We start from the raw sequence: 14,652 nt of genomic DNA on the forward strand, positions 1-14,652 counted from the left end.
CTTTGAGTGGATTTCCTCCCTAAAGACAGCACGCCCGCCTTGTACACCTCCAGTGTCTATGAAAAAAAGAATATATATATATATATAATATATACAGTATATATATTCTTTCACGATGACTGCCAGTGGCCCGGGCCTGAGCTGGATTACTCTTCTGCTACGACTGGTGAATTGATGATTCACTTGCTTAGTCAAATGTATCGATTGTAAGTCGCTTTGGAATAAGGCGTCTGCTAAATGCCCTAAAATGTAAATGTAGTTCTCCTGCGGCGTTGTAATTAGCCTCCTCTGAACAGCGGAAACAGAACCTCAGAACCCAATTACCAGCGGGACCGACCATTACCAAACCATTTTCATGCAAAAAAAAGTTTACCGTTAATCTCACCTCAAATTGACTTCGGAAGTGGAAAAAAAGGGCACTTAAGGTGTCATTTGATTGGCTCTTAAGGAAATTACATTTCCATGCTGAGCTGTGTATTTTTAGACTAGCGGGCAATTTTCACAGGAGAGAAAGACATTGTCAAAATAGTTTTTAGTCTTGTATGTCTCTTTGATTATGTGTGTGTGTGTGTGTGTGTATATCTGTGTATACACACACATAATGTTAGCTGACCCTTTTATTCCAAAGCAACTTACATTGCAGTGAGTGCATAGATTTGTCAGTATTCATGGTCTCAGCCATAGTCAACCATCCACAGAGTTATGTTGGTTTGAGTTGGCCTGTCGGGAGCTGTGGATGCTAGCCAAGAGACAGAGAGAGACAGAAGAGACAGAGAGAGAGAGAGAGAGAGAGAGAGACAGAGACAGAGAGAGACAGAGAGAGAGACAGAGAGAGACAGATAGAGACAGAGACAGAGAGAGAGACAGAGAGAGAGACAGAGAGAGAGACAGAGAGAGACAGAGAGAGAGAGACAGAGAGAGACAGAGAGAGAGAGACAGAGAGAGACAGAGAGAGACAGATAGAGACAGAGAGACGAGAGAGAGAGGGAGAGAGAGACAGAGAGACGCATATAGAGACAGACAGAGAGAGAGACAGACAGAGAGAGAGAGAGAGACAGAGAGAGACAGAGAGAGAGAGACAGACAGACAGACAGAGGGTTGGAGTTGGCCCTGCAGTACTTGGATGACCACTCCCATCTCTCTCAAATCAAACACCAGTGGTCCGTGATTTCACCCTGAATCTCAGGGTGTCGACATGAAGTCCTCCTCTGTCCAGTTTGTTTGTTTTTTGTAGAGAGAAGATCTGTCCACATTAAAACAGCCGTGCCTTTTTACCTACTGAAAGAGCCGCCTCTTTAAAATGCTAACCTCCTATTTACACACAACGACCACTAGTTGGTGCCTCTTGTAAATTAGCCTGCATCCTACACAGAAAACTGCAAAAAAAGCTTCATACTAGCTTATCCTGAAGTGATAGTGAAAATGTAAGGATACCGGGTGGTAGAACGGCGACATATCTAGGAAAACTGATGAAAGGAGGGTCCTGAAATGTGATCGAGTGCAAAGACATAACACTTTTTCTTTACTCACATAACAGTAAAGTCAACTGAGCCCTCGTGGCTGTTCTAGTGTTGACCCAGAGTAGCTCAGCCCAGGCTGGTCTCCCACCAGCAGCAGCAGCAGGAGGAGGAGGAGGGGGAGGAGAGTATCTCTCATCAGGACACGCACCGCGGGCCGCTGGCCTCCCCGGGAGGGGGTGGTTTGCATAAGCCTCTTGTCCGCTGAGTGTGGGTTTTGCCTGGGCTCCGGTCCAACCGACCCCGCCTCCGCTGCCCCGGTCCCCGCCCTTCATCTGGGCCTGGCAGGGAAGAGAGACAGGCCGCTTCAAAGCCTCACCCCCTCAGACTCACCTGCAGCTTTGCATATTTTCCATTGACCTAAGTGCGGTGGGTTGGGAGGGAGGGATGGGCGGGGGAGGGGAGAGTGGTGGGGGGGAGAGTGGGAGTGAGGGAGGGGGAGAAAGAATGGGGTTTAATAATGTTCTGTATGTATGCACCATGTAGTCTCTTTTAGGGTGAACACATTAATGCAATGTGTTCTAACTTAGCCAGGGGAGCCAGGGAGGGAGGGTGGGGAGGGAGGGAGGGGGAGAACTGGATGTGTGTCAGAGCGGAGTCCTAACTGGTGGAGTCACACTGTTACAAGCAGGGTCAGAGGGGGAGGGAGGGGGAGGGGGAGGGAGAGGGAGAGGAGGGAGGGAGAGGAGGAGGGGAAGGAGGAAGAGGGAGGAAGGAGGGAGAGAAGGAGGGAGAGGGAGGCTGTAGCTGAAGGCTTTGTTTAGCTTTTTTGAGGCCTCTGTTTTATCTTCTTCTTTTAACGACATGTCATGTCGTAGATACATCAGGGTGGCGGAGAGGGGCTACCTGACTTACTGGTTGGGTGTGTGTGTGTGTGTGTGTCTGTGTGTGTGTCTGTGTGTGTGTGTGTGTCTGTGTGTGTGTGTGTGTGTGTGTGTGTGTGTGTGTGTGTGTGTGTGTGTTAACCCTTGTTGTGCTGGTCGTGTGTGTGTGTGTGTGTGTGTGTCTGTGTGTGTGTCTGTGTGTGTGTGTGTGTGTGTGAGAGTGTGTGTGTGTGTGTGTGTGTGTGTTAACCCTTGTTGTGCCGGTCGTGTGTGTGTGTGTGTGTGTGTGTGAGTGTGAGTTAACCCTCTGTCTGCTGGTCGTGTGTGTGTGTGTGTGTGTGTGTGTGTGTGTTAACCCTTGTTGTGCTGGTCGTGTGTGTGTGTGTGTGTGTGTGTGTGTGTGTGTGTGTGTGTGTGTGTGTGAGTGTGAGTTAACCCTCTGTCTGCTGGTCGTGTGTGTGTGTGTGTGGTGTGTGTGTGTGTGTCTGTCTGTGTGTCTGTGTGTGTGTGTGTGTGTGTTTGTGTGTGTGTGTGAGTTAACCCTCTCTCTCCCTCCCCAGTCCCTAAGGACGGTCTGAAGTCCCAGGCGGTGTTTGATGAGATCAGGATGACGTACATCAAGGAGCTGGGCAAGGCCATCGTCAAGAGAGAGGAGAATAGCAGCCAGAACTGGCAACGCTTCTACCAGCTGACCAAGCTGCTGGACAGCATGCAGGAGGTACACACACACACACACACACACACACACACACACACACACACACACAGCTTCTACCAGCTGACCAAGCTGCTGGACAGCATGCAGGAGGTACACACACACACACACACACAGCTTCTACCAGCTGACCAAGCTGCTGGACAGCATGCAGGAGGTACACACACACACACACTCACACACACACACACACACACACACACACACACACACACACACACACACACACACACACAGCTTCTACCAGCTGACCAAGCTGCTGGACAGCATGCAGGAGGTACACACACACACACACACACACACACACACACACACACACACACACACAGCTTCTACCAGCTGACCAAGCTGCTGGACGGCATGCAGGAGGTACACACACACACACACACACACACACACACACACACACACACACACACACACACACACACAGCTTCTACCAGCTGACCAAGCTGCTGGACAGCATGCAGGAGGTACACACACACACACACACACACACACACAGCTTCTACCAGCTGACCAAGCTGCTGGACGGCATGCAGGAGGTACACACACACACACACACACACACACACACACACACACACACACACACACACACACACACACAGCTTCTACCAGCTGACCAAGCTGCTGGACAGCATGCAGGAGGTACACACACACACACACACACACACACACACACACACACACGACCAGCAGACAGAGGGTTAACTCACACTCACACACACACACACACACACACACACACACGACCAGCAGACAGAGGGTTAACTCACACTCACACACACACACTCACACACACACACACACACACACACACACACACACACACGACCAGCAGACAGAGGGTTAACTCACACTCACACACACACACACACACACACACACACACACACACACGACCAGCAGACAGAGGGTTAACTCACACTCACACACACACACACACACACACACACACACACACACACACACACACACACACACACACACACACACAGCTTCTACCAGCTGACCAAGCTGCTGGACAGCATGCAGGAGGTACACACACACACACACACACACACACACACACAGACACACACATACACACACACACACACACACACGGCACATGGCTGGATACGCACAGACACACACGTGTGCGGAGGCATGTACACACACACACACACACACAGACACACACACACACACACACACACACACACACACACACATGTACACACACATACATACATAAAGCACACGTTCACATCACATGGACTTACAGGTCACTGGCACATGTGGTCACAGGTGTACACACACACACACACACACACACACACACACGCACACACACCTGTTCTCATACAACATCACATGTCAACACACACATGTGTGCATGTGCATAATAGACTATTAGAGCGTAATGGGATGTGCATGTGTATTGGTAGCCACTTAATATGGAGAAGGCGGTGCTTCTTGTACCCATGAGCTAGATACTGTCTGTTCTACAGTATTGATACTGGATCTGTCATCCCACTGTAATCACCATTTGGTGTGAATAACATCCTATGTGTATAACTGGTTGTTGGCTCAGCACTACTGTAACTGAATGTTTCCATAATGTCCAAATGCAGTTAGTATTTATGTCCTTTAGATATTGTACTTTTATGTGGACATAAATAAAGCATTTAAAATGTGTGTGTGTGCTCTCCCCTGCTCTGCTTTTCTGCTGTCAATTAAACACTCTTTAACAAAGCTGTGTGTGTGTGCGTGTGTGTGTGTGTGTGTGTGTGTCCTCCACAGATGGTGGGCAACCTCCTCCAGATCTGCTTCTACACGTTCGTTAACAAGTCCCTGAGCGTGGAGTTCCCAGAGATGCTGGCCGAGATCATCAGCAACCAGTTACCAAAATTCAAAGACGGGAGCGTCAAGCCTCTTCTGTTCCACCAGAAATGACTGCCTTAAACCCCCCCGACACCACGCCTTAAACCCCCCCCTCCCTCCCCACGCACCCCCCTGCACCGCCCGCCCGCCCGCCAGTCAGCCAGCCAGCCAGCCAGCCAGCCAGCCAGCCAGCAAGCCAGCCAGCCAGCCAGCCAGCCAGCCAGCCAGCCAGCAAGACCCGCCTGTTTTCCCTGCCCAGGACACCCGCCCCCCCCCGAATCCGCCCAGGCACCACCAGTACTGATTGATGTAGTGAGAGCCATGTTCTAGAACCCTGACAGAGGAGTGTTCTAGAACCCTGACAGAGGAGCGTGCCATCTGTTCCGAGGGCTCCCAGAGGACTCGGGTGGAGAGAGAGAGAGAGAGAGGTGGTGGGGGGGAGAAAAAAGAAGAGAGAGAGTGAGAGAAAGACACTCGGAGTGATACAGAGAGAGAGAGAGAGAGAGAGAGAGAGAGAGAGAGAGAGAGAGAGAGAGAGAGAGAGAGAGAGAGAGAGAGAGAGAGAGAGAGAGAGAGAGAGAGAGAGAGAGAGAGAGAGAGAGAGAGAGAGAGAGAGAGAGAGAGAGAGAGAGAGAGAGAGAGAGAGAGAGAGAGAGAGAGAGAGAGAGAGAGAGAGAGAGAGAGGAGTAAATGACACAAGGACACAAAAACGAGACTGAACATTTTCTGGAAAAAGCCGTGAGCTGTGAGCTCCCTCCCTCCCTCCCGCTTGTCTGGATCGCCGTTGTTGTGGGACTGTGAACGGCTTCGAAAACAACAACACACACGTTTTTAAACCCGACGGAGGAGGAGAAAAAAGATAGAAAGAAAGAAAGAAAGAAAGAGAGGAAGATATTTTCTATTGATTTTATGCATGCACACACAACTGCTGAAATGTTTACACAACAATATCAGAAAAAGGGAAAACTTGTGCCTTTTTTTTTTTTATCGCTTCGCAAGGCCGCCCATAGCCATCTACTCACAACTGTCAAAAAGCTGTTTAAAAGTATTTTGCGTAGGAATCCGAACCCCGAACACCCTTTTGTACGTGTTTGCGTTCTGTGTTTCATACCAGCAGCGATGTTCCAACGCTCATCCTTCTCTCTTTCCTAGCCGTCATGTTTGTTAGCGTTTATTTCCTACCCGCGGGGCAGCTCATCGTGAGAGGGAGAGAGAGAGAGAGAGAGATGGACAGAGAGAGAGAGGAAGAGAGAGAGGGAGGCAACTAACTGTCTCTTGACATCATGAACACCAACTGTCAAAATGGTTTCCCTCGCTGCGAACCTTTCTGAAGTTTGTCCTGACAGAAATAATGAAGAAAGCTGAGTAAGAAGGCACCATGTTAATGTTTGTGGTTATTAATGACTTAACGAATTATATACATCTAATTTATAATCTCTTATCAATTCCTGCCCGTGTCAGTTAATATGTCATAATTCAACAGAGAAAAGTAAATGATGTGATTTTTTGGGGGGTTGAGGTCAAATCTGAGATCCACGTGCGCGTGCGTGTGTGTGTGTGTGTGTGTGTGTGTGTGCGTTGGTCTTAACGACGTACCTCCAGCAGGGCTCTCTTCACGTCCAAACCGTCCTTTAACGGGCCAGCTCATATAAACACGTCGACGTTACGGGACTTGATTGAGTCAGCAGCAACGGGTAATAGTTCCTCTGTGTGCGTGTGCATGTGCGTGCGAAAGTGTGAGTGTGTGTGAGAGAGAGAGAGAGAGAGAGAGGACGAAAAGAAGTGAACATCAGAAGAAGCTGATCATGCGTGTCGCCACGGTGACGCGATCCTCTCTGTGTTCGCTGCAGAGCCTTTCTCAACCCCTGTGTGAGACGGCCTGTCAGGCTGCTGGTCTCAGAGGGTGTGTAGTCCCGTACGTACACACACACACCAGGTCTCAGAGGGTGTGTAGTCCCGTACGTACACACACACACACCAGGTCTCAGAGGGTGTGTAGTACTGCGTACGTACACACACACACCAGGTCTCAGAGGGTGTGTAGTCCTGTACGTACACACACACACACCAGGTCTCAGAGGGTGTGTAGTACTGCGTACGTACACACACACACCAGGTCTCAGAGGGTGTGTAGTCCCGTACGTACACACACACACCAGGTCTCAGAGGGTGTGTAGTCCCGTACGTACACACACACACCAGGTCTCAGAGGGTGTGTAGTCCTGTACGTACACACAGTCACCACACAGAGGGTGTGTAGTACTGCATACGTACACACAGTCACCAGGTCTCTGGGAGTCCAAGTCCCACATCACAACAACCCTTAGGTCTTCGGTCGGACTCCCTTCTTTTTTTATACATCGCCTCGGTGTGTATTACTCTAGTGCCAAACCCATTATGACATCATCGATGTTCATTCAACACACGAAACGGAGAGAAAAGAGCAGCGTCAGGGATGTCCTTCTGCCGTCTGGCCAGTGTGAGTCAGCGTCTCCACAACAACACGGTTGTTATTCCTGGAGGCTTCAGGAGGGGGTGTGTGTGCTTGTTTATGAAAGAAGAAATAATCAGCCGCCGGATACAGAGGGGAAAAAAAAACGTATAGTATTGAATGCTACTGACGAGAAAATGCTACAATTAGAAGGCTATCAAACGATTGATTGCACGTTGTTCTGTGGCAAGGAAGGGAACATCCCGTCCCCCGTCCCCCCGTCCTCCCTCTTCTCTGAGGTACTCTGTCCAATCACCAGCTGAGACCGTTAGATAGCCAGGGCTACAGACAGACAGGGAGTGACCAGGAAGATGGCTTCTGGAGGGCAGAGCCAATCAGAGCAGAGCAGATCCACGTTGTGGCTCTCGTACTAGAACTAGAACGTCTCATTGTTAGAACCCAGTCTTCAGAAATCATCCAAGCTGTTCTAGAAAACCTTTTGAACAGTTGTGATGGTTCTAAACCCTTCTAAACAGTGTTGGGTGTTCTAAACCCTTCTAAACAGTTTGGATGGTTCTAACCCCTTCTAAACGGTTTGGATGGTTCTAAACCCTTCTAAACGGTTTGGATGGTTCTAAACAGTTTTAATGGTTCTAAACCCTTCTAAACAGTTTGGATGGTTCTAAACCCTTCTAAACAGTTTGGATGGTTCTAAACCCTTCTAAACAGTTTGGATGGTTCTAACCCCTTCTAAACGGTTTTGATGGTTCTAAACCTTTCTAAACAGTTTGGATGGTTCTAAACCCTTCTAAACAGTTTTAATGGTTCTAAACCCTTCTAAACAGTTTGGATGGTTCTAAACCCTTCTAAACAGTTTGGATGGTTCTAAACCCTTTTAAACAGTTTGCGGGTTCTTCAGAGTAGTAGTTTCTACGCCGGACCTCGTCTAAGAAACGACTCTTTGTACTTTATTGATTTCAGAGCAACACAAACAGAACAGCCGCTTCACTGGCTGATGTGGTCATTCTGTCAGAGAGAGAGAGAGAGAGAGAGAGAGAGCGAGAGACTCCAGTTGTTTTGCTGTTTTCCTGCCACGTCCACACCTGTCATGCTTCTCTGTGCATGTGTCACCCCTCACAGTGAGGAGTGTTCTAGTCTCTGAGCTCTGACAGAGGAGTGTTCTAGAACCCTGACAGAGGAGTGTTCTAGGGCAGTGTTGCCAGATTGAGCTACTATTCCAGCCCAATTGGAGCTACTTATGATCACACTGGGCGGTTTTTAGACTGTGATTAGGCTGAGAAAAACAATCCCATCTGGCAACACTGTTCTAGGGAGGCTGGTGTGCGTTCAGCTGCCTCTCAGCCCCAGTATTACAGAGTACGTATGTGTGGAGTACTGCTCTGTCTCTGCGACCACCGAGGCCATCAGACTCACCAGCTTTCTCACAATGACTCATGAGTGTCATGAGTTGCCATAGATGTACATACACAGTAACATATCTGGTTGAGGCTGAGGCAGAATGTTGTTCGTTTTATGACAAGTTTCGTCATGGCAGAACTTTTGACAGAATATTTTTACAAGGACACACCTGTATATTCCTATACGAATTATGTTTTTTTTGTTTCGTTTTGTTTTTTGCAACTTAATGTCTGACTAAAGGCCTTTGTGAAAGGGATACTGAGAGCCATAGAGAAAAATGGGGTTTAAAATTCAGGAAAAAACGCAACAACTCTCAATGCTTTTTTGAAGATTTGATTTCTTGTAAAACGACAATATTTTCAGTAATTTTGAATATATCAGTTTGATCCTCTTTGATATGAATCATTATTACTCAATCTGTTTTTGTACATTGGATGAGTAAAAAAAAAAAAAAACAGAAAAAAAAAACACAGTAAATATTTTATTTTTCTGTTTGTTTGTTTGTTTGTGTTTGACAAAGATAGATGTATTGCTTATGTACTTAGAAAAAAAGTGTTATAAAAAAAAAACATGTCTGACTTGTAAGTAAATGTAAATTCTATAAATCATTGGGAAAGACTATTATAAGCGATCACTGTGTTTGAGAGAGCCGAGGGAGAGGAGGAGGGGAGGAGGGGGTCTGGAGGGGCGGGGGGGGGGGGTCAGGAGTATATTTTGTATAGAACAGAGTGACCAAAGCAGAGAAAAGCAGAAGTATCCGAGCAGTTACATTGACACGTAGCACTTAGCATCCAGTTAAAGTACTTAAAATTTTATTTTAAAATAAACTATCTTTTGTAAAGTATCTAGGCTTTGGTTCTCTTGTATATTATTGCTGTGAGGATTAACCTTGTCACTTCAGAAAGAAAAGAAAAGAAAGAAAAAGAGTCTAAACTGTGTGAAAGTGATGTACCAGAGCCTGACTTGCACTACCCGCGCGCGCATACTGGTTGATAAAGTCTATTTTGTATAAAAATAAATGCAAATGTTATCTCTAAAGATTTAAGGGCAGATCATGTTTCACTGGTATATGGCTTTCATCGAGGTCTGTTCTGTTCGTATTTCAGTTAATGTCAAATGTAATCCAATGTAAAGAATATACAATGTCTATTTGTTTAAAGAATAGTTTGTACTACCTCTGTATTACACCTTCTCTGTAGTCAATGTCGATATTTTCACCTATTTGATTAAATGTTGGACTAAAGTGTGCGTGTGTTTGTGTGTGCTTCTTGGTTGGCGGCTCCAGGTCTGTATTCAGCCACTGAGGTGGTTGGGTTTAAGAATAGTTTGTCCAGATTGAAACAGTTGACACAATAAAGGGTTTTTCCATTCAGACAAGTCATTACTATGGCCGCCTCTGTTTTTAGATCTCTTGATTGGGAGGAGAAGAAGGGGGGATGGGAGGGGAGGGGGGGAGGAGATGAGGGAAGAGAAGAGGAGGTAATAATGAAAGAGTCTGGTCCAGACTGATCTTCTGAGCTGAGAGAACATCAAATGAAGGAACACCAATCATAATGTTCTGTGTATACGCTGATTGAACTGGCCACTCAGGCTCCCAGGCGTGGTCACATGTTCATTTGCATGTTTACCCATCAGCCACCTGGGCTGTTCTCCAGGCTGGGTCGAGGCCGTCTCTCTGCCTTGCTGTACCCCCCCCCCCCCAGCACTGTGCCTCCTGAGACATCTACTACCCCCCAGCACTGTGCCTCCTGAGACATCTACTACCCCCCAGCACTGCGTCTCCTGAGACATCTACTATCCCCCAGCACTGTGTCTCCTGAGACATCTACTACCCCCCAGCACTGCGTCTCCTGAGACATCTACTACCCCCCAGCCCTGTGTCTCCTGAGACATCTACTACCCCCCAATACTGTGTCTCCTGAGACATCTACTACCCCCCAGCACTGTGTCTCCTGAGACATCTACTACCCCCCAGCACTGTGTCTCCTGAGACATCTACTACCCCCCAGCACTGTGCCTCCTGAGACATCTACTACCCCCCAGCACTGTGTCTCCTGAGACACCTGCTTTTCCCCTAAACTGTGTCTCCTGAGACATCTACTACCCCCCAGCACTGTGTCTCCTGAGACATCTACTACCCCCCAGCACTGTGTCTCCTGAGACATCTACTACCCCCCAGCACTGTGTCTCCTGAGACATCTACTACCCCCCAGCACTGTGTCTCCTGAGACATCTACTACCCCCCAGCACTGTGTCTCCTGAGACATCTACTACCCCCCAGCACTGCGTCTCCTGAGACACCTACTACCCCCCAGCACTGTGTCTCCTGAGACATCTACTACCCCCCAGCACTGTGTCTCCTGAGATATCTACTGCCCCCCAGCACTGTGTCTCCTGAGACACCTACTACCCCCCAGCACTGTGTCTCCTGAGACATCTACTACCCCCCAGCACTGCGTCTCCTGAGACACCTACTACCCCCCAGCACTGCGTCTCCTGAGACACCTACTACCCCCCAGCACTGCATCTCCTGAGACATCTACTACCCCCCAGCACTGCGTCTCCTGAGACATCTACTACCCCTCTGCACTGTGTCTCCTGAGACATCTACTACCCCCGAGCACTGTGTCTCCTGAGACACCTACTTTTCCCCTAAACTGTGTCTCCTAAGACTTCTACTGCACCCCCTTGTACTGTTTCTCCAGTGTAAAAAAAAAAAGAGTTATTTCTTCTATCAAGACGACTGCCAGTGGCCCCTGGCCTGAGCTAGATTACTCTTCCTGCTACGACTGGTGCATCGACAATTCACTTGCTTAGTCAAATGTAGCGATTGTAAATCGCTTTGGAATAAGGTGTCTGCTAAATGCCAAGCTAAATGTGAAAGAAAGAAAGCTCTCTGATCCTCGTCTGCTGTTCCAGGTTCCCTCCCAGGCCTGTCCTCGGTACTGAGGTAGGTGGATGTTGTAGTCCTCGGTACTGAGGTAGGTGGATGTTGTAGTTCAGGATTGGCAGTCCACAGATACCTGCACATACAACCACCATCACTAGGGGAGAGGAGGGGAGGTGGTGTATCACAACAGTGGTGATTGATTGTAGTTAGTTGTGATGATGGTGGTAATGTTTGTGTGGTGGTGACAGTGAGGAAGATGATGATGATGATGATGAAGAGCAGAATAATCACTCATAAGACATGAAAGACCCAGGACCCTCAACAGCCAGTTCAATGTTGTGTCTTTAATGGATGAAATTCTGTACAATCTCGTTCATAATTCATAATTCATTTGATCTGAAAGAATATTAAGGCTCCATACGCAACAGGAAATACATGAGCAACTGAGATGCTAAAATCAAAAGAATTAAGTTAGTATGCTACAATACAAAATATAAAATGTCATACTTAAAAAAAAAAAAAAGATACCTTATCAAATGTCATCATGTATTTACAGTGTTAATACACTCCCAAAAGAACAGAGTTGAGGATCTCATCTTTGAAACAGAATCATAAATAAGTGTCTTACGTATGAACAAAGTAGTCTAGTTTCACATTAAAACATATTTGTTTGTTTTTTAACACTCTCCCCTTTTGTATACCTGTTAAAAAATAAAATAAAAGCAACACCAATAATTCATTAAATATGTGTCCTAATGGAAGAACAGAAGGGAAGGTCAGGGTTCAGGGGTCAGGGGTCAAAGCTTTCTCTCTCCAGGTTTATTGAAACATTTCACAGAGTAGTTCTGAGCAAAGAGCAAAAAATATCAACAGAACCTTTTAATAACATGTGATGTCATAATAGGTTAGGTCATAGAGGAACGGACACACCCACCTCAGGATAGAGGGACTGACTGTCAGATGACCCTAAGGAACTGATCTTGGGTCAGTTTTCTGTGTGTTTCCCTATAACAGCTACGGTTAGGATACGGGGGGGATGTAGGTGATCTAAGCTGATCCTAGATCAGAAGCTCAGACCAGGGGAGGCTGGTGGAGGTAGAAATAGGAGGACGGGGAACAGTGCGATGCAGAGAATGGGTTAGTGGGAATGGTATCTAACATGTCAGATATTGTGTGTCTTAATCCGTTCTGTGCGTTACAATGAGCCCGTCCTCCGATTTCTACCTCCACCAGCCTCCCCTGGACCTGGTGTTGAGGGTGGGGGTGGGGGTCCCCCCTGATGAACTGTCCTCTCCAGAGGTCAATTTCCCCCAAAAAACTTTGTAGCTAAAGCGGTACGTTTATCTGTTATTGACAATCGAAAACTCGCTAACAATCCAATACGATCCAGCCTCTCTCCCTCTTCATTAAAACACAGTTTTTGTCCTTTTTTCACGGACAAAAAACAGAAGATTTACTGGTAAACATTAGATTTGATTTTTTAACAACTGTTATTGTTTTTGTGCAGCTGGGTTGGTTGTCATTGGAGAAGTGAAGTAACAACGTCCAGCTTACGAAGCGTTTGTGAAAGCGGCCCCAGGGGGATCGCAGGCTGCCACAGCCAGGCAGCAAAGTGCTCAACATTTATAGCCAAACTCACTGAGAAACAGCCTCCGTCATACAGTATGAGCAGGGGAGGCCGGGGGAGGGAGAAATCGGAGGACGGGGGGGTGTCTTTGTAATGCAGGGAAGGAACGGAATGAGAAATGGTTATCGGGAAGGTAGGGAGGAAGGAGGGAAGGTAGGGAGGGAAGGAGGGAAGGTAGGGAGGGAAGGAGGGAAGGAGGGAAGGGAGGGAAGGGAGCAAGGGAAGGAGGGAAGGAGGGAGGGAGGGAAGGAGGGAAGGTAGGGAGGGAAGGGAGGGAAGGTAGGGAGGGAAGGAGTGAAGGTAGGGAGGGAAGGAGTGAAGGTAGGGAGGAAGGAGGGAAGGTAGGGAGGGAAGGAGGGAAGGTAGGGAGGGAAGGAGTGAAGGTAGGGAGGGAAGGGAGGGAAGGAGGGAAGGAGGGAAGGTAGGGAGGGAAGGAGGGAAGGAATGGAGGGAAGGAGGGAAGGTAGGGAGGGAAGGAGGGAAGGTAGGGAGGGAAGGAGGGAAGGGAGGGAGGGAAGGAGGGAAGGTAGGGAGGGAAGGAGGGAAGGTAGGGAGGGAAGGAGGGAAGGAATGGAGGGAAGGAGGGAAGGGAGGGAGGGAAGGAGGGAAGTAGGGAGGGAAGGAGGGAGGGAAGGAGGGAAGGAGGAAATCAAACACCAAAAGTGTTTCTCCTCAAAAGTCCATCCTGTGCGTTAGAATGAGCCCCGTCCTCCGATTTCTACCTCCGCCGGCCTCCCCCAGCCTCCCCCGGCAGTGGAGTTAGATGTTTTTTTAAAAAGCTTCCCCACACAGTCAAGCCCCTCCTGTGGGACGCCCGGGAGAGAGAGAGAGAGAGATAGAGAAGCAGGGCTGGAGAACTCCACAGTTTGTTTTTTAAGGCCACTTCCTCTCCTCTTTTCTATTTTTTTCCCTTTTTCCCACCCCTCCAAACAACAGAAACATCTTCCAGAAGGTTCCGGGCTGATCAATAGAAGACGCTGGAAGCAGTGGCAGTGCATTTAAGAATTAGAAGAAGAAAAAAAAAACAAAGGACTGGAAAAAAACACACACACAAGCCTTTTACAGCAACGACGCTAACTCAATTCAAACTGTCTCCTCTCTCACTCAAAACACACACGCACACACACACACACACACACGTCACACACAGCTGTTGCTGAATTCCAGATTCATGACCATACACAACGAGGAAGGAGCCCTCTCTCTCTCTCTCTCTCCGCTCCATCCCTCCATCCATCCCTCCATCCCTCCATCCGTCCATCTTCCTCTAAGTTGTAGGTTCTGGTCGGGGTCCGCCTCTCCAGTTCCTGGTTGGTTCCTGGTCCAGACCCGGTACTGATCCAGATCCAGGTCCGCGGGG

General features: G+C 48.1%; 1 protein-coding gene across 1 annotated transcript in view; it reads left to right on the plus strand.

Moving 5' to 3' along the window:
• LOC308175351 (glucocorticoid receptor-like) overlaps window positions 1-9,294 on the plus strand; it is a gene marked incomplete at its 5' end in the record, with an annotated part of 60,695 nt that extends 51,401 nt beyond the window's left edge. Inside the window, 2 exon segments of the mRNA XM_080551030.1 lie at window positions 2,902-3,059; window positions 4,845-9,294. Coding sequence (XP_080407156.1) covers window positions 2,902-3,059; window positions 4,845-4,997 — 311 coding nt within the window. The 3' untranslated portion in view covers window positions 4,998-9,294.
• Between the last annotated feature and the right edge of the window lie 5,358 nt (window positions 9,295-14,652).

The sequence above is a fragment of the Nansenia antarctica genome (genome assembly GCF_963989245.1).
Source record: "Nansenia antarctica genome assembly, contig: SCAFFOLD_209, whole genome shotgun sequence".
NCBI lineage: Eukaryota > Metazoa > Chordata > Actinopteri > Argentiniformes > Microstomatidae > Nansenia > Nansenia antarctica.